The 21239-nt window shown below is 42.1% G+C and overlaps 1 protein-coding gene across 1 annotated transcript in view; it reads right to left on the bottom strand.

Annotated features, from left to right (window-relative positions):
* LOC139325371 (testis-expressed protein 2-like) overlaps positions 1-19832 on the bottom strand; it is a 49626-nt gene extending 29794 nt beyond the window's left edge. Inside the window, exons 1-3 of the mRNA XM_070955208.1 lie at positions 19811-19832; positions 5697-7039; positions 1602-1802 (exon numbers count right to left, since the gene is read on the bottom strand). Coding sequence (XP_070811309.1) covers positions 1602-1802; positions 5697-7013 — 1518 coding nt within the window. The 5' untranslated portion in view covers positions 7014-7039; positions 19811-19832. The remainder of the gene's footprint in view (positions 1-1601; positions 1803-5696; positions 7040-19810) is intronic.
* Positions 19833-21239: the final 1407 nt, after the last annotated feature.

Genomic DNA, 21239 nt, shown 5'->3' with positions numbered 1-21239 from the left:
TAAGGTAGCTAATACTGAATCTAATTCATCCCACAAATCCCTTCCTAGAAGGTGGAATGAAAATGGAGCGATATATACATTAATTAAGATTAAGTCCATCCCCCTGAACGTACATCTAATAGGCAGAATATATTGGAATTGAGGATCTAAAGAAATTTCTTCACCCTTCCATCCTGTATCCCTTTTGACCAACGTGGTTAAGCCCCCAATTGCCCTCCCTCTTAAATTGACTTTGCCTGCCAGTTTATGCCATGAGGCAAAACCCGGTAAGCTGATCTGTGGATCATTAGTAGTCAGCCAGGTTTCTTGAAGGAGGATGAGATGATGTGTTGAAATCAATTTTATAAAATCCATCCGGTTTGCAATGCCTTTCCAGCCCGCTATATTCCAGGACAGCAGGGAAAGGCTAGGGATATAAGATACCCTAGTTGTTGGCCATTTGTTGTCTAGTCAGTCACCCCTAGGCACTACTCCTTGTGTCTCTTCCTCCACCCTTCTGGTGGAGGGGTCCGGAATTACTACCACCGCCTTCTCTGGAGTGCCAAAGGAGTCAAAAGTGGCCTCTGTTTGTTGCGGAAGTGCCTCCTCCGTTCTTAAGGAAGATGAGACAGGTGAGGGTAGTTGCACTGTTGGGGGAGGGTGAACTTCTGCCGCTATGTTCATGGTCTTTGTTTCTTTGAAAAGACTTTTGCCTTCCCTTCTATCCCACTGGATGGACTTAACGACTTTAGGCCTTGTCTGCACATGCTTTCCCCGTTCTTCCGACTTGGATAGCCTTCTCGTTGAACTACAGGCTTCTGCTAGTGAAGATCTTAATAAATCAAATTCAATTAGCATCGACCTTTGCTCCTTTGGAGACAAGGAGACAAATTCGCTGATTATAACATCCTCTGGTTTGTCGGTGCTTGCCTTCATATGTGGGACCTCCCTGATCTGGCCTGCCTCCATAGTTTCTCCGGATTCTGGAGGAAAGACCCTGGAGGTAGCAGAGTGGTTCCTAGGTACCATTTTTGATGTTTGGTTAAGTCCTTGTAAAAGCGGTTTAATAGGCCCACTCGAGAAGACTCTCCGCCCTTTCTCCAACAAGCAAAGTCCGGGGGGGTGGGTCACGCATGCACGTGCCCACACCCATCATTCAATGTACCATGCTCCCCTGTGCATGCATGCACAATCCCCCCATGCTCCCTCCGCTTTTGGCACGTGATGGCCCGGTGGGCCCGGTAGGCCCGTTTTTCACCCTCCCCAGGCTCCAGAGCCTTTCTAGGAGGCTGGGGAGGGCAAAAATGGCCTTCCCCATCCCTGGAGGCCCTCCGGAGGCTGGAAACAGCCTGTTTCCCAACTTCCGGTGGGCCCAGAAGGCCCAAAAATCAGCTGGCCAGCGTACACATGCGTGCCGGAGATGAGCTAGGGCAACGCTCGCATGCCCACCAATATGGCTCCGCGTGCCATCTGTGGCACACGTGCCATAGGTCTTAGACTGAACCATATCTGCAGATGGAGGAATGAAAGGATGAAAGCTCTCCTGGCCTCCACCAAATTTCAAATCTGTACTTACTACACATACCCACCACCCCATCAGATACGTTATTGATGAATCTTACCTTGGCTCCACTCATATCATAAAGTCGGTGGGTCACAAAAGCCACCTCAAAGTTCTCTTCCCCAAAGGTGGCTCGCCGAGGGATGCTGCTTTGGGGATAAGATAACATCAGGTTGGAGTTTTCTAAGGTCACAAATACGGAATGGGTCAGAGAAGGATGATAAATCTCAGGATCATAAAAATGCATTTCATTCATCCAACCCTGGAAAAGAAGAATTCATTTTAGTAAGGGAATGTTCAAAAGAAGAATAAAAAGATATCTGTCACCATTCTGCTTGATATTATTTATTGACCTCGATTTGCTAGAATAAAAGAAAGTATTTCTTCAAAAATAACAAGGTGGGCAACCTGAAATTCTGGATTCTGAAAAAACACCTCAAAGCTCTTTTCTCCATTCCCTGTCCTCTTTCTGACAACTGCAGAAGCCAGGTATGTATGCTCCTGCCATACTGATAAAAGAACACATTATAATGTACCTCTGTATGTACAGAGCCACCACATGGTTACCCACCTCCACATTAAAGTAAGTGTTGCATGAAAAATGTCCCAGAGAAATTTGCCTGCTTTTCCTAACAATATAATGAAAGAGAATCTGCTTCCTACATTTCGGTCTGAATGTCTTGATTCGCATTCCATCATTGCTTCTCCATCTCCTTGCTATCCACATTTCCTAATCTGTTGTCTTCTTCGGGATTTAATGAAGGTACCCTCAAATTATTGCAATCAAAGCTTGGAAGTGCTAGAAAGCTATACACTGTTCAAATGAAAAGAACCAATTAAAAAAAGGGGGGGGAATAATTGCATTGTATGTAAAGAATTACCGTATTTTTCGCACTATAAGACCCACTGGACTATAAGACGCACATTAGCTTTAGAGGGGGAAAACAAGAAAAAAGAATTCTAATTCTGTCTCCCAGTATCAATCCAGTATTCATCTAATTAGCATCCGTGCAGCAAACAGCAAAGAGCCCGGTCAGCTTCAGCACGTTATTGCAGCCCCAGCATGCGGCTCGTCAGTGCTCTGCTCCGTTGCACCCACCACGCTCAACTGAGTGGAGCTGCTGCCGCCGGCAAAAAACACTGAAGCCTTCACTGCCAAGCAGCTGATGGGCAGTTGGATCAGCCTCCTGGAATACTGCCGATCAGCTGTTCTAGGCAGCAGGGATTGCTGTCACTGCCAATTGCCGCTGTTTGCTATTGCTGCTTGCTGCTGCTGCAGTTTGCCACCTATCATTGCTGTTTGCTGCCACTGCTGTTTGCCACTGCCGTTCGCCATCTATCCAATCCCTGCTGCCTAGAACAGTTGATCGGCGGTATTTCAGGAGGCTGATCCCAACCACCAATCAGCTGCTCAGCAGCGAAAGCTTGAGTGTTTCCTGATGGTGGCGAATGGCAGCAGCAGTGACAGTGGCAAACAATGACTCTGCATCAACCCCTCTCCCCCACCACAATATTCGCTCTATAAGATGCACAGACATTTCTACCCACATTTTTTTGGGGGGGGAAGTGCATTTTATAGTGCAAAAAATACGGTACAATACCTGTAGAGAAATATACAATACTAGAAAAGAAAGCCTTCTTGAAACTATTTGAGTGGATATTAGAGGAAAAAGAAACAATATTGCTCTAGGTCTTTAGCACAGGCCACCTAGCCAAGAGAAGGAAATAAATGAACTCCTTGATAGTCAGTTAACTAATGAGTGCAGGAAACACACCATTGTAATAATGGGGGACTTTAACTACCCCAACATCAACTGGGAAACAAATTCTGCAGTGAGTGGGAAATAGAACAGGTTTCTGATGTTCCTGGCTGACAACTTTGTCACCCAAAAGATGGAGGTGAGAACTAGAGAGTGAGCTATACTGGACTTAAACCTTACTAATAGGGATGAAATGATTGAGGGAGTTTGCAGGAATGACCATGTCATACTAGAATTTGTCATAATGCAGGCACAGGTGACTGAACAAAGTCACACTAGTGTTTTAGATTTTAAGATGGCCAACTTCAACAACTAAAAGAAAGAATAGGAAGGATTCCATGGATGGAAATCTTAGGGGAAAAAACAGTTCAAGAGCCATGGTGGCCCAGTGGTTAGAATGCAGTACTGCAGGCTAACTCACTGCCCACTCCAGGAATTCGATTCTGAGCGGCTCACGGTTGACTCAGCCTTCCATCCTTCCGAGGTTGGTAAAATGAGGGCCCAGGTTGTTGGGGGCAATAGGCTGACTCTGTAAACTGCTTAGAGAGGGCTGGAAAGCACTGTGAAAGGAGTATATAAGTCTAAGTGCTATTGCTATTTATTTATTTATTTAATTGAATTTATTTGCTGCTCATCTTGTTGCAAATGACTCTGGGTGTCTGAGGTGACATAGCATGCATGGGAAACTTGAAAATGAAATACTAAAAGTGAAAACAAAAACAATAGCACAGAGAAAGAAAAACACCAGACACCAGACAAGACCAGCATGGTTACAGAAAGAGCTTGCTGACAAGAAGGGCAAGTATAAAAATAGAAACAGGGTCAAATAATTAAAACAGGTGTTCAAGAAAAAACTGGACAGCCATTTGTATGGGATGCAATAAGATATCTTGCCTTAGGCAGGGGGTTGGACTGGAAGACCTAAGAAGTCCCTTTCAGCCCTATGATCCCATGATTCTATGAAATAATCTCTATCCTGTTTCGAAACAGGCCCTCCACTTCCTTCCCATTAAAAAAAAATGATTCCACACACAAAAAATGGATGGTCCCAATCCCGAGAGCCTTCTGTACAGCTGTGAAAAGCAGATTCTTCCCATCAGGTATTAGGTTGGGAAGCAAGCTCAATCCATCCAGAATGAAAGGTTTTACAGAGTATTATATTAGGATTTGGCCTCAGTTATTTAGTTATCCTTCTATTTTGCTATTCTGTCAGTCTAACTTTGGTTCTCAATGTTTCTTGTGGTTGTTTTTAGTTACTTTTTTATGCTTCTATCCAACCTGCTCAGAGCTGTTTTTGCAAGTTAGGTGTCGCACACCAAAGCTGCAATAAACTTGTGGTATATTCCCCTTCTTCTGCCTCTCTATAGCCCTGGTGTAACCTGGGGCAGAGTCCACCAATCCAAGGGCCTTGGGCTAGATTGGACAATAATTCCCATTATCCCAAGCTAGCAGCCCTGGATTTGGTGTCCTGCCCACCATCAGCTTAAATACCTACAAGTACACATCAAAGAGAACTTGCTCAGGCAGGCTGTAGCTGCAGTGGTTGCATGACGGGAAATGTAGTTTGTGCCAATTATGTCAAACAGACAATTTGCTCTTTTGGCTGATGGAATTCAGCTTTCCCACTGAAGGATTGTTGCTGGTCAGGGAGGAAAGTCCTACAGAGAGCTATCAAATAACAACAAAGTGTTATTTGCTATTTATTGGGATTCTATGCATCAATTAGGGTTTATTGTCAGAATTTTCCAAGGGACCCCTCATCCAGTCTTGCTTCAATCTCTAGCACCATTAGAATTAGATGTTCTAAATTTTAAACACCTTTCATTTTTCTTTTCCTTTTTCCACCTTAAAGCTGAATAATTACAAATAATTTATTTCCATGATACATTTCAAGGCCTTCCAAGTATTGAGGAATGCTGTGGCTCGAATATTCGCATGCTGGACGTCAGGGGACAATGGGAAAGGGACACTAGTGAGTGTCCAACAGGCTATACAAGTAGCCTTCACTTTGTGACCACAGTTGGGACTGGCAACTGTCGTTAAATGACACAATTGCTAAGGAGGCATCAAATGATTCCAATTCACAATTTTATTGCTGACTTCTCCATGGACTCTGCTTGTTGGAAGCTAGCTATAAAGCACACAAATAGTGACTGATCATATGACCGTGTGACACTGCAATTGTCATAAATACGAGGACTGGTTATATTTTCAGCACCATTGTAACTTTGGCAGTTCACTAAACAGATCAGTTGTTAAACACCGTCTGCCTGAATTTGCTTTTCCTGTATAATTAAAGAGTCTGTTTTCTAAAGAAAAGAAGCAAGTTCAGGAGCCAGCCAGCTCTGGGCTTCCTCCCACTGATCCCATAGGGGGCACCAGGGACCCCACCCTACCTTGAGCACATGGAGGTCCCATGGCTGTTGAGGGATCACTTGCAAGGGCAGCATGCCCTGAGGAGGGGGTCTTTTCTGTGGGGACAGGGCACACTTCGGCACCAGCAGTAAAATAACCAGGAGACCAAGAAGGAACCCGCAGGCTAAGCCAAGGCAGAGGCCGGAGATATAAGGAGGCAATGGGAGGACCAGGTAATTGTAGGCCAAGATGGCAATCCAGGTGAGAACTTTACATGGCACTGGGCTGCAGCACTTGGGGGGCTGGACTGCCCCAAGAGGCAAGAGAGTCTGCATTTCGCCTGTGGCCTTGCTTTTTTTCTCAGTTGTGTCAGCCTCCTGGAAGACATCCCCATAGGGGCCCACTTCATGCTGGCAATGTGGAGAGGAGCCCCACTTCCGCTCTTCCATTTCCCCTCTCCCCAATGAAATGGTCTCAGTCCAATCTGTCTCATGGAGGGGAGGTTCCAAATTGCTCTCCAAGATGGGAGAGCCCTTGAAATGATGAGAAAGGAAATCAGCACCTTGCTGGTGCCCGGAGAGGGGTAATCGAAGCTTGGGGGACACATTATTTTCATCCCCAATGATTTTGCTGAGCCTGCTGAGTGGCTCCTGCATGGCTTCTGAAAACCTCCTTCTGGTGTCTTCAAACTTGGCTTCCTGAGCCTTGAAGAAGCTGCCCTTGTTCTCTGAAGGAGAATGGTTGGGAGATGATGGAGCAGTCCTGGAATCGCCATTTTTGTTCCTGGGCTGGGTGATTTGTCGCCAGAGATGAACGTTGAGTTTAGAGTCTGATTTGGACAGTGTCACCTCAGGCTCCAAGCGAGAAATTTCAGTGGAAATGGATTTGACCAAGCTCAACAAAGGCTGGGGTTTGAGAGATGGGCTTTCCCGAGGCTCAATTTCAGTTGACAGGGATTTCACCAAGTTGATTAAGGGTTTGGGGTTGTGTGAGTTTTCCAAGCCAGTTGATCTCTGAGATGCTGAGTGAGTTGGAGACAGGGAGTGAGAAATAGGGAGTGCAGGTGAGAAATCTGATTCAAGAGGAAACAGAGGAGAGGATGATCCACAGAAGGTAGGCTCTTGGCAATCATCTTCCTGAAAGAAAAAACTGTTGGCTGAGTTTGGAGCTGGAGCTTCCTCATCATCTAAGGCAAAGATCAGCTCATTTCCATATGTATCTTCCCACACGATATCCTTTCCAGACTCAGCAGCTGAGCAATGGCTTAACCTTTGGGGAGGATGGCATATTTCTTCCCAGGGAGGGCAAGAAATATTTGCTGTAGAAGGATCTGAAGGCATCTGAGGATGGTCAGTCATCTTTCACATCCTCCCTGGGACTGAGCCTATGGAATAGGAACAAATACAGATGCTGAGAAACCTTAAATTCCAACCTAAATTCCTTCAAAGCAGCCATTTAGTCATTCATTCATCTTGTTCATGTTGACCCTTCACATCCCAAAGTAATACTTGTGATGCCATTCAGCCCACAGATATGCTCTTATCTAGAAATTCCGAGGTTCCATGAAGAGAGAGAAAGAACAGCTGACTTCCATCTATATAATTTTAAGCCAGAATTTCTAACCACAATTTGTTGAACTGCAATAGCCTGGTATTGCATATAATGCTTAGCTATCCACAGGCATATCCCAAATTCCATTAAGTTAAAAAAAAAAGAACTTTATTGCTCCTTATCACATAAATCAGTCTTACTTACTTGCTTTCAAAATTAGATCTGAAAAAATTATTTAACAACCAATCCTGCACCCCCAGTTTTGAGGACTAATGGCTGCTTAACCAATAATTCTGGTTTGACACAATAATATGGTTAAAGTAGGCTGATCTGTAATACAGGTAGCCCTTGACTTACAACTGCAATTAAGCCAAGAATTTATGTTACTAGGTGAGAAATTTGTTAAGTGAGTTTTGCCTCATTTTATGACTTTTCTTGCCATATTTGTTAAGTGAATTACTGCAGTTGTTAAATTAGTAATGTTGTCTCTAGGGATTAGAGACATTTAACAATTACATTTACTTTGAGGACACACAAAGGCTTTGACACACATATACACACAAAGACAAGGAAAAGAGAAAAGAGAAGAGAGAAAAGAAAAAAGAAAAAAGAAAAAAGAAAGGGAAAATGGGACTCTCCGGTTTACACACCTTGGTCACTCTCACCATAAATCTCAGATAATCTAAATTAGGAAAGGCAAAAATCTAGAAGGGTAGAAAGATCAATGTCACTATATTTTTTCTTTTCTTTTAAGTATCTTTATTTAGCCAAACTGTTTTTTTCAGCTTCGTCACTGAGCAGTGTCCGTTCCTCACACAACCTGCACATGTGCCTTTCCTTCATCCTTGCCTGGATGAGCAATTTTTCCTGATTCCAAATTTCTGTCTCCCAAGTGGAGATCTCGATGGGAACCTTGACTCTGAGCTCCCCATATGTAGGCTGCTCTTCCCACTGTCCCCAATGAGACTCCAATGTTTCTTTCCTGGGTCTCTCGCAACCCACAGATTTACTCTGCACCACAAGGTGAAGGTACCTTTCAGCCTGCGGTCTGCCGCCCTGGGTTTTCAGGCAAGTGGCCTGGGAGGACTCCGTCCACCTACATTAATCAGAGTACGAGCCCCTCCTTTTCTGATTAGGACTCTGCCCAGTGATTCCCTGCTGGCTGCCCAGGGGTGACCTTCTCACTCCTCAGTTTCCTTTTTCACAAAGTCTCTCTTTTCTCTAACAGAAGATCCTGCACTCTGGCTAAAGCCCCTTGCTTTTCAGAGTCTGTAGGTCATGGTCCTTTGGGACTATCAAACAGTCTGGGGGCGGTTAGAAAAGGCATGGAGGCAGCAGGATCCAGCTGTGATAGGGAGAAGGGTCTTCTTGCTCTCACACAGGCATACGCACATTTCCCTCACTCTCCTGAGCTTCAAAAGTTAAAATATACCCACCTCATTTTTTTCCTTTTTAAAATCTTTTGCTTTTCCCAATTTTCCAAATCCAAGACTTTCTCTTAGATTCTTTATATTACAGTCCACACCTTCTCTTTGTTCCACATGTATTTTCCCCCCAAATGCCAAATAGCTGATAGTCAAAGCTCAGAAAGTCTTTTAAAACTTCAATTTCAATTTTTCTTAGTATAAATTGGCATTTATCTCACCCAGTTCTAGCACTCCGTCCAATTGCCACTCCTGCACAATTCTTTGGTTCGATTGTCCCAGCTTCAAGGTGGCCACAAGATGTCCGCCACCCCCGATGCCACCTTGGGAGAGCTGTTTCTGTTCCAGCAAGGAAATTGCCAATTCCTTGCGGTCCATGAAACACCTCTCCTTTCTTCACTGTCCCTACAAGACAGCTATGGCTCGAAAGCCTCCCAGCAGGGGTTCATCCAACTGGATTTTGCACAGCTCATCAGAGCCCACTATTTTCCAGTCTGTTCCCACTGCAATGTCAACTGGAAGTCTCTCTCTTTCTCGCTCCTTCTCTTCCCCCATCTTTCCCTCCCTCTCTTTCTCTCTCCCCCCTCCCTTTCTATCTCTCTCTATATATCTTTCTGTCTCTTTCTCTTCCCTTTTTCTTTTTCTTTCTTTCTTTCTGTTATCTCTCTTTCTCTCTCTCTCTTTCATTCTCTTTCTCTCTCTCTCTCCCCTCCCTCTCCCCCATTCCCCAACCACACTCCCCAACCCACACACCCAGGGAATAACTGTAAGGAAAGTGATGGTGAAAGAAGAATTTTGGGGATTGAGAGTTTTGCAGAGTTTGAATGCGAATAAGATTTTTTGTTTCTGTGCTTACATCCACTCCAGATTTTCTCTCATGAATAAGAGGGAAACAAACAGCCAAAAACGGATCATTTGCCGCAAAGTTACAGTATAATTCTGAGGGGTGAAATTTCCTGATTTCTTTGCATGCATTTCAGCATCAACATGCATTTTTTTCACCTCAAAATATTCTATACATTTGCACCAGGTTTTATGGCTTGAGAATAAGTACAAAATTCTAGCTTCAGAAGTTTACTTCTGGCAGCCTGGGAAATGTATTTAATTTGATTCTAATGGAAGTGTAAGTTACCTGGTATTGTTTTAAAACATGTATCTCAATAAGCACAGTGATTTGTTAAGGAAAGGAACTAGAGTCTGGGGATGATCAGTTTTTAATTTGAATGTTGTTGTTGATGTTGATGATGATGATGATGATGATGATATGATGATGATGATGATGATGATGATGATAATAATAATAATAATAATAATAATAATAATAATAATAATAATAATACTCGGCCTCTCTGAGATCGGCAACAAGACAACCAAGGAATATTCATTCCGAAAATCTTTTAGCAGAATATGAATTTAACTGACATATCATTTAGAAGGTCATCGTGGACACAACAATCACAGTTCCCACTCCTCAAAAAGTTAGCATATTCCAAACACAGTTTAGGAAGCTGAAATGTTTCCTGCTCAACAAAGCTGAAAATATAAGGTGTAGCGTCACCTTTTCTACCACTTTGCAGCCTTCTCAGTATAAAGACCAAAGTTAAAAGGATTGAAAAATTTATGTCATTCTCAAATTAAACCAGTGAAATGGGAAATTAAATCCTGTGCAATTGGGGAAGCTTCTGAAAATCTTTGGATCTTGCAAAAGATATGGCACTTACTTATTTATTTATTTATTTACTACCTTTATTATTTTTACAAATAACTCAAGGCAGCGAATATATTATTATTTATTATATTATTATACTGCCCTTCTCCCAAAGGACTCATACACCGAAGGTGTATATATCCCATACACCTTCCCCAAAACAAACCTGTGAGGTAAGTTGGGCTGAGAGCAAGTAACTGGCCCAAGGTCACCCAGCTGGCTTCCATGCGAAGGTGGGACTAGAATTCACAGTCTCCCACTTTCTACATTGGTGCCTTAACCACTAGATTTGGTGCTACCTTTGGGTGCAAGTTTTAAAATGAACGTCACAGCAAATGCTTTTGCTTTAAAAAAAAGAGGGTGAAGAGCAAATATTCTGAACTGAGAGGCAAGACAGAGGAGCTTCACAACTAGTTCCCCTTGACCGAATAGCAAAATAGAATGAGGATCCACTCAGGTTTTTGTATGAGTATTTTTGTGCACATCAAAGGGTTAGAAAACTATTTTTTGAAAAAAGAAAATAAGGCTGGCTTGGCTATCATCTGTAGATCTGATGCAAGCAGGGGAGATCCCTCTGGCTGCAGAGACCATCTCAATCAGAATAGAGCTGGAAGGGACCTTGGAGGTCTTCTAGTGCAACACCCCAGAAGACCTTATACCAGGGGTGTCAAACTCAAGGCCTTAAATCTGGCCTGCGGGGCCGGCCTGGAAATAGCAAAGGACCGGCCCGGAGTGCCTCTGGCAGCCGAAACAGGGCAAGGGCGGGTGCAGGCGCCCCCCCCCCACCCCGTTTTGGCTGGCAAAGTGCTGCAGGAGGCATCCGGCCTGTCTCCCATCTCCCCCCCCCCCCACCCCAGCCTGCCCACGGAGAACTGATCTGGCTCTTGAAGAAATCCAGCTTGACACCCCTGTCCTATACCATTTCAGACATGTGATGGGTGTCCAGTCTCTTCTTAAAACTTCCAATGATGGAGTATCCATAACTTCTGGAGGCAAGCTGTTCGATTGATTAATTGTCCTCACTGGTAGGAAGTTTCTCCTTAATTCCAGGTTGCTTCTCTCCTTGACTAGTTTCCATCCATTGCTTCTTTTTTTGCCAAAAAGTTTTTTTATTTTTTTCCAAACATACAAATTACATCCTTTTGGAACAGAGCTTTGATCTGGTCATCACTTTGTTCAATTTTTAACAAAATCTTTAACAAAATTTTATCTATACTATTTTGCCATAGCACTTATTTCTAAATCTTATATCACATATTCAACTAATACCATCTTTAAAAAAATTAACATATATTTACTTAATCAAAACAATTACCCTTTTATTAACCCACCTTAATTCTTAATTAATAACTCATAATACAACAATTCTTACCCTAAATCCTCACTATTAACAATACAATTCAAACATGATATTTATATATCATTATGCTCATCAAATCTTTATTCCATTATTACTTTATCAAATTTAAATCTTATTTTTAATTTTAGAAATATAGCAATTTAACATTTAAACAGTTCTTAGTTCAAATAATGCTTTTCAACACAATTTCCCAATTATCCTTAATTCTATCTATCAAACCATACCATTTATATAACACTAATTAAGTAATTTGTGTTTATAAATCATAATCATATTGTTTCAGTTTTCTTTTCTTTTTCACTTAGGTAATAAATGTTCAAATTATCACAAATGTTATACATATTTAAACAATATCCCAATTATTATAGCTATCAATTTTCTAATTTAACCTTTTCTTTTATTCTTCCACTGTTAATCCCTATGTACAAAATACATCTTTATTCCACTGTTAATCCCAGCATAATCATCTTTATTTTTCTCACTGTTAATCCCAGTGCAATTATCTTTATTCCATTGTTAATCCCAGTGTAATCATCTTTATTCCACTGTTAATCCCAGTGTAATCATCTTTATTTTTCTCACTGTTAATCTCAGTGTAATCATTTTATTTACTGTTAATCCCAGTATAATTATCTTTATTTTTCTCACTGTTAATCTTTTACTTTTATAGTTATATTATTAAAAATATTCAAATTATAACAATTGTTATAGGTATTTAAACAATATCACAGTTATTATAACCATCAATTTCCTCAAATAGTATCTTTTAACATCTTAATAAAAAATTGGTTCATTATATCCATTGCTATATTTCTTTTAATGTAATCTATTTTCCATATATTTTAGCTTCAATCCTTATTTCATTTCTAAATATCTGTAATATAATTCTTCTCATATTTGTTTATCTCAATATAGTCATTTTATAAATCCAGGTCCTGGACTTCTTTAAATTTTTTAATATTTTCCAAGCTTTTATTCTTTTATCATTCAGTATTAATCTCCATATAATCATTATATCATTATTAATCTCATTATAATCATCACTGTGTTATTGTTAGTCTCAATATAATCTCTAGAGACTTCCTTTTTATTATTAATATTCACATTTATTTATTTATTTATTTATTTATTTATTTATTTATTTATTTATTTATTTATTTAGCAGTATTTATATGCTGCCCTTCTCCTGAAGGACTCAGGGCGGCGAACACAGGTTAAAAACATACAATGATAAAATAATAAAATCCTGTTAAAACCAAATTAAAATCAATAAATAATAAAACCCAAGAATCAGCATCAGCCCATTCGTTGGAATAGCCAAGTCTTCAGGCCTCAATGGAAGGAGAGGAGATCTGGGGCCATCCAGAGCTCGGTGGGTAGTTTGTTCCAAAGGGTAGGGGCGCCCACGGAGAATGCCCTATCCCTGGGCGTCGCCAGATGGCATTGCCTGGTTGACGGTACCCTGAGGAGAGCGGCTCTGTGAGAGCGGACAGGATGGTGGGAAGCAGGCAGGAGATGGTCCTGCAAGTACCCTGGGCCTAAGCCATGTAGGGCTTAGAACATGTAGCGCACATGTTCAATTATTTGTTCACATTTAATCACAATATCTTTATCTTCTTTATTTAATGAGCCTTGGTGGCACAGTTGACTAAGTGCTGTTAAAGTAGCACTAGCTGCCTGCAATTACTGCAAGTTCAAATCTCACCAGGCTCAAGGTTGACTCAGCCTTCCATCCTTTCAAGGTAGGTAAAATGAGGACCCAGACTGTGGGGGCAATAAGCTGACTTTGTAAAAAAAAGAATACCGCTGGGGGGGGGGGGGCAAAAGCCCTACTAAACAGGTATATACAAAAGTATGAAGGCTATTGCTTAATGCATTGTAAGCCACCCTGAGTCTCCGGAGAAGGGCAGCATATAAATAGAACCAATAAATAAATAAATAAATAAATAAATACATTTTCCACTTCTATGTCTTATTTCTCTATCTTCATTTTCTTATCCATACATATATATTCCATTTCGATTTTTATATCCTCAAATTTTGTCCACTGTGCAATATTATAGTTATTTCTTTTATTTCCATTCTCCAAATCAAATAGTTGCTCCAATTATAAAAGTTCCATTGTATTCCCTTCTATTTCTTTTTCTATTCCTCCAAAAGTCAATCCTCTTGTAGACAAGAAAATCCTCCTCTACAAGTTCTCACATTTATTATCTGGTGAAGTTCACAATTTTCCAAAACAAAGAACCAAGTTGCAATGCTCCTTTTTACTCCAGATGGTATCTCTCTGCAATCCACAATTTCCAATTGCTTAATAAATATCCATTTTGTTTCCATTACATCACGATCTTACTTGACTTCTCTTTTTTCTTTTTCAATTTAAAAATATCAAATCATATTTAAAGTCCAGTCCAAATTTAAATAGCTCTTCTCATTTTTTTCTTTTTCCCCCTTTTATTTATACATCCCCCCTTTTCTTCTTCTTCAAGCTTATTGTCCATTCTTTTATTTTTCTTGCCATTTAAAAAAGAAAGGGGGGGGGAAAGGATCTCTTTCTTTCCAATCCTTTAACCATATCCAATTATTTAAAGTTTCCAATTAGTTTATTCAGAAATCAATTTTCATTTCGATTTTTGTCTCTTCCAAATTACATTTCAAAATCCTCTTTGCCCCCATGTTCCTTAGCCGCTATTGCACATTTAGGGGTCTTATAGTTGTAAGATGTTTCTCTTGTTGTTATTCAAGACTGAGTTGGCTATCACTCACCCGGCTTCAAAAATACTTCCTTCCATTTCTTTCTTCTCTCCAGCTCTATTCTTAGCCCGGTTGTCCCAGCTTCGTGGCATCCCCCATGGCTGCCACCCCCTGCCGCCGACTCAAAGAGAGTTCCCTCTGACCTCAGAGGAACTTGCCTGTTCCTCTTGGTCATCTGAGGCGCCCCTCTTTCTTCCCCATCCTTGCAGGACGGTTCCGGTCCGAAGACCTATCGGCAGCAGTTCAGCAGCTGGGGTTTTCGTGGTGTTCATCAGAGCCCGCTATTTCCCCGACTGTCTCGCCATGACACCAAACCGGAAGTCTCCCATCCATTGTTTCTTGTCCTGCCCTCTGGTGCTTTGGAGAATAAATTGACCTCTTCCTCTCTGTGGCAACCTCTCAAATATTGGAATACTGCTATCATGTCCGTTTCCCCCCCCCCCAGTCCTTCTTTTCTCTAGACTAGCAAAACCCAGACCCTGCAACTGTTCTTCATATGTTTAAGTCTCCAGGTCTTTACTTGTCATATTTGCTCTTCTTTGCACTTTTCCCAACATCTCAACATCTTTTTTTTATAATGTGATCAAAAATAATACCAAGGATGAAATACCAAGATTAGAAATCCTAGAGAGAAAAACCATTCAGGATGCTTAGTAAACTCTGAAAAATAAACAATAAAGGCCCAAACAAAAACAGTACCATGGAGAAAAAACCCCAAGAAACTCCAGATGAAACTAACATTGATGTACAAAGAGCTTTCTGAAAAAAGAACAAGTATTAAAAATGGAAAGAGGGGCATATGACTAGAGCAGAATTCTAGCAAATAGACCAAATGTACAAGGATAGAGTCAGGAAAGCTAAGTCTCAGAATGAACTAAGGCGATTGATTACTAGAAGCTAGCATGAATACGTTAAATGCAGATCCTGCCAAATAAAACTTATTGCCTTCTTTGATAAAATGACTGAATTAGTGGATAAGGACAATCCTGTGTATGTAGTATATTTAGACTTCAGTAAGGCATTTGACAAAGTAGACCACAGCCTACTTTTTGGTGAGATTGAACCAGTGGTGTGTTTCTACTGGTTCTCCCCGATTCATGTGAACTGATAGTGGTGGCAATGGGAGGCTCCGCCCACCTGCCCAGACATCATCATGGACGTTCTACGCATGCACAGAAAATTCTGTGCATGTGCAGAAAAGCCGCGAGCGAAGCAAGCGTGTGCACATGCACGCTCAGTTCCGAACTGCTATTGGATTGAACCATGTGGGAAGACAGGATCACCACCAGATAGTTTCGCAGTTGGATGACCAATTGCACTCAGCATGTGGTCCTCAACGGAGCTACATCTGCCTGAGGGAAGCATGCAGTGGAGTAGCTCAAGGTTCTGTTTTATTTTTTTTCATTTCATTTTCATTTTTTTTTCATTTTATTTGATTTAAAACTTTTGAAGAGCGTTAGCATTAGGCCCTACTCCCGAAGGACTCAGGGCACTGAACAGGCACAAGATAAAACACATAGAATACAAAAATGTAAGAACAGAAGTAAAATCGAATTAAATCAATTTAGCCCAAGACAAATTTAAAACCCCAGGTTAAGAACAAATTAAAATTTACATTAAAATGAAAAGTTTACTGTTTTAGGCCCAGTACTCTTCAATATCTTCATAAATGACCTAGATGAGGGGACAGAAGGGGAGCTCATTAAATTTGCAGAGGATACCAAGCTGGGGGGAAATGCTAAAACTTTTGAAGTGCGTTAACATTAGGCCCTAGCCAATAAGTGGTGAGAAATTTAAGATTAGGCACTCAGGCAAGAAAAAAACAAACACACAGATATAGAAGGGGCATGTGGCTCAACAGTGATAACTGTGACTAGTATCTAGGTGTCCTCGTGGATCAGAACTAAGTATATATTTGTTAAGTATAAGAAGTTCCCAACCTTTTAGTCTTTCACAATGTAAAACCACAACAAGCCACTGTCAAGATGATGTACCAGCAAGCCCATTCTCCTCTGCCTGCCACTGCAGCCCCCTGCAAGTGGAGCAAACATTTGAACACGGAATTTACTGCAAATAGGACTTGCATCTGAAGATTTCTTAGCTCTTCTGCAATAAAGCTGCTTAGCAGAAGCTGCTGGATCGGTTTGTGCCAGTTTTACCTCATTTATTGGGAAAAGCCTGACATTACAATTACAAGAGCCTGGATAGCTCAACAGACTAAAAGCCTGTTATTAACATTTAGCTGTCTGCAATTATTGCAAGTTCGAATCTCCCCAGGCTCAAGGTTGACTCAGCCTTCCATCCTTTCTAAGGTAGGTAAATTGAGGACCCAGTTTGTGGGGGCAATAAGCTGACTTTGTATAAAATATACAAAAGTATGAAGGCTATTGCTGAGCACATTGTAAACCGCCCTGAGTCTCCGGAGAAGGGCGGCATATAAATCTAATTTAAAAAAAAAATTACAATCAAGAACTACTTCACTGTTTTATTTCCAGAACACATTTTTAAATATTACCTTTCCTCAGTAGCTAATCCTAATATTTTTTTTAAAATGGATTGTTTTTATATTGTAATACTGTTTGTATCTGTTATGAACCAATTCAGGTTTTTAATATATTGAGAAATCATTATATCATTTTTACGTAGTATTTTCAAAAGCTGCACACAGCACAGAACCTGTAATTTAAAGTCTACTTGGGAGTGGAACCCATGACTGAACAGGCCTGTTTGCCACTGAAAATACAGTGTAACATAGAGTTTGTTTACAATGAATCCTAAGTAATATGAAAACAACATTTCAGAAGGAAATGCAATTACAGATCCCCCCTCTTAATTATGTTTACAGGAAGTCCTAGTCCTTGTTTAATGACTGGTAACTTAGCAACCATTTGAAGAGCAATTTATGACCTGTTTTCAAAGGTATGATGGTTGTATCCCACCCACCAGTCACATGACATTTTGGGTGCTTGGCAGCCAGCTCATATTTCCAGCCGTTTGCAGGGTCCTGCAGCCAAGTGAGTGATATTTTGTGACAAATGCCCATTGGATATAATGAATATATTTAATGATTGTGTAACCACCACAGAAAGGATAATAAAAACGAGCATGGTCATGTGGTGACCCTCTTAATGGCTGCTATGACCATAATTCCAGACTCAATTATGGTTATAAGTCAAGGACTACCTGTACTATATTTTTATATTTGCATACACTGTACGCACACTGTGTATGCTGGTAGACAGTTAAATTCAAACCACAGTTCAATTCTTCAAGACAGTAATGTATTAAAGCCATTATTATATATTATAATTCTTTTAATGATCTGCATTAAGTGCAGATCTTCTCCCACCCGCTCTCTTCCTATCCCCTCCCCCTCCATTGTTTCCTGATGTGCAAAATATAAATTGTATGATTTTTGGGGCAGGGATTGCTCTCTCTCTCCCTCACCCCCCTCTTTTTCTTCATATGGCAAAGAGTCAGATGCAGTGATGTGCCTGTATAAACACTACCAAGCAAAGAAATAGATTTTGCAGGTTTACTGAACAAATGTGAGCCAGTTTTTACACTTAATCCTGTTGGCTTCTTTGCAGTTTGGATGCAACAGTCCACTGCAGCATTTTAGTGACAAATGATAGACAGGTGAGGGCCAAGAATGAAATGGGCAGCTCTTCCATGCTGAATTCAGCACTATTATGCCTGACAACACTAAATACATTGCCAATTGAACAAAAGGAACTCTTTTTTAAAAAAATCAGATGCAACACCTGAGCACTTAAAGCTGCATGAAGCCTTAAAGCTCTGGGTTTTGAACTCAAGGAACCTCCAAAAGGTATAATCAAATTGTACGTGGGTTGGGGAATTACTAAATAAAAGACTGAAGATATTCATATTAATTGTGTTTTATAATCATATGTAAAATGGCAATAGCTAACCAACCCACTCTGAGCTCTGATGTCAGTTTGGCCTCACTGATATTTGGATGGGAGACCCCCAGGGAATCCCAACTTCTAAAGTGCTAAGTTAAAAAAAACAAACCCAGATGAAATCAAAGAAACCCCCAGCCATACCTGGAATATTTCTGGTTTGGAAGCCTTATAAATCTAAATAGCAACCATAACAATATTAATAATCCCTATTACACAGAAAACTACATGGTTTGGAATCAATAGGGGCCTGGTGGCTCAGCAGACTGATAGCATTGTGATTAACACCAGCTGCCTGCAATTACTGCGAGTTCAATTCTCACCAGGCTCAAGGTCGACTCAGCCTTCCATCCTTTCTAAGGTGGGTAAATTGAGGACCCAGTTGTGGGGGCAATAAGCTGACTTTGTATAAATATACAAAAGTATGAAGGCTACTGCTTAACGCATTGTAAGCAGCCCTGAGTCTCCGGAGAAGGGCGGCATATAAATCAAATAAAAAAAAAATAGAAATTAGAAGTCATTTTGCCTTGAAGAAGACAAGGAGTTGAAACCTTGTAACAAATTTGAATATTGTAATAAACAAAAACAAGACTTTATATGTAAATGCTAAGTGTGGCCACCGCACTCAGAAGTCTCTGGGGGTAGAAAGGAGGTAGTAAGAGTCAAGAGGGCCATCTGAATGGGCAGAGCTTTGATTCACAATCATGCCTGGCATCTTGGTTAGATGGTCTTCCCCTTGCTGGCAGATGTTCCTCCTTGGACTGGAAAAAGTTGGGCAGCCCCGGTTTAAGCGGTAAATGAAGGCAGGAGAGTTCCATTAATCTCTATGTCCTGCCCTACGCTAATTAGGGGGAAGACAGGATCGAGGGTCCCATACATTCCATAGTTCCCATAGGCTCCCCTGCCCAAGCTACATCAAGAAAAGGTGGGCAGGTGCCTCTTTCACCTACAGAGATCTTTCCTCCTCCAGATCCTTCCCTTCTGCAGGGGGTCAACTGGGGTGTGTGTGTGCAAAGGAGGTGCTGCACCTGCCTCCAGAATGGAAGCAGTGCAACAGGGAATCTGTAGGGGGGGGGGAATGGATGAAAGCCATTCTCTCCCAAGGAGGAGAAAGAGAAGAAGGGACCAAGTTTGAACCCCCCCCCCCAAGAGTGCATCACCTCTGGTGCAAAACAGGGAGTGTAAAAGCCTCCTTTTCTCTTTTTCATTATTCTCAGCTGGCCGTTTCATAGAGTGAGTATCACATTCCCTTTCCTAAGTAATTTGTTTAGCATGAAAAGTAAATGACATTCAAAGGAATTTGTCCTTGTGTAGGATACTTATAGTATTATCTCTCTCTCTCTCTCTCACACACACACACACACAATCCCTCCCTGTTTATAAACCCTTCTCTCCTTTTTTTTCTTCCTTTGCAGTTTATCCAATAAGAAGTTACCTCTTTCTAATTTGGCCTCTGAATTCAGCAAAGGGCATATTTGACAGCCTGCAATGAGAATGAAATGGCATCAAATAAAGCTTGCATATACCTGCCGCCCCACCCCGGTCTTCGCCAAACTCACCAATCTTTTCCCACCCTCCAGGCGCAGGATCGAGGCTCCTTGGAGTCACCCCACTGCGGGTATCCTCTTCACGTGGCTTGGCAGCTGCTGGCCACCAGATTATCTCCCCGTTTGAACGGGAACGCTGTGGCTTGCCCTGCTGCTGTTTGCTTGTGCCTTAACCACATCAAAATCGAGCTTCTGGGATCCCTATGCCACTGCCGCTGCCGTACCCGTTCCCTCCAGGGCTGCAGCCGTGCGCTCAAGCCCCAAAGACGGAGCGTTTCGGATGCCCTGAGAGCTGCCTCAGTGCAGGCTGCTGCTGCTGCTGCTGCTGCTGCAGCCTGGGTCCATCTGCAGGAGGAGAGGGCTGCTTCCGAGAAGTGTCATGCCCCACTAATCTGGGGTGAGCTTGGCAAGTCCCCTCGATATCCAGGTAATTCACAGTCATGCTGCTTGCAGCCTCTAGGAGAGGAAGGGGAAACGCAGCAGAAAGCACTTCCACACACAGGTGATCTTGCAGGGATCGAAATTAACACCGCGGCTGTCCTGGGTCCCACCTACCCAGGCCCGCTTTGTGTCCTACCGTGATGGGTGCTAAAAACAGCCATCTTTCTAGACCCCTGACCTTGTTCCAAGTGTCCCCCCCGCTTCCACAGCCTACAGTACAGACATAAGCGGAGCCAGCCAATCCTGACAGAAGGGTCGGCTTCCCTCCCTCTCCCCCAATTGCCATGTGGGTCAGCCCAGGGCCGCTGTCTTGACAGAGCAGCTCTTTGCGGTACAACCGATCAAGGGTTCGCTGCGATCCAGATCCCTTGTAAGCTTTTCGTTGTTGGGGTTCATGTTCTCAGAAACGGCTTCCCTGCCTGCAATTCCTGTTCTGTCCAGATAAACGCCAACTCTTTCCCTTTGCATTAACAGCTTAAGGAGGAACTGGGGTAAAAAGCCTTCTTGGCTCCTGGTGTTAAGGCGCCTTGCGCCCGATGGCCCCCCCTCCCCCCCCACTGGAGAGGCTTGGCCTGCCGGTAGAGCAGCTTTGCTTCAGAGCCAGAATCCCCAAATGTGGAGGGGGGTTAGGCGACTGTTCAAGGCTGGAGGAGAGAATATCTTAGCTGCATTTGCACACCACTCTTTAATTACAGATTTGTATCCTTTTCTGGTGTGTATGTAACCCAGTGATGAAATCCAATTTTTTTACTACTGGTTCTGTGGACGTGGCTTGGTGGGCGTGGCAGGGGAAGGATACTGCAAAATCCCCATTCCCTCCCCACTCCTGGGAGGATATTGCAAAATCTCCATTCCCACCCCACTCTGGGGCCAGCC

This window comes from Pituophis catenifer, unplaced genomic scaffold (assembly GCF_029215685.1).
Source record: "Pituophis catenifer annectens isolate HBS135680 unplaced genomic scaffold, rPitCat1.0.hap2 SCAF_16, whole genome shotgun sequence".
NCBI lineage: Eukaryota > Metazoa > Chordata > Lepidosauria > Squamata > Colubridae > Pituophis > Pituophis catenifer.
Note: the sequence above shows the minus strand (reverse complement) of the source record. Positions and strands in the feature narration are given on the sequence as shown.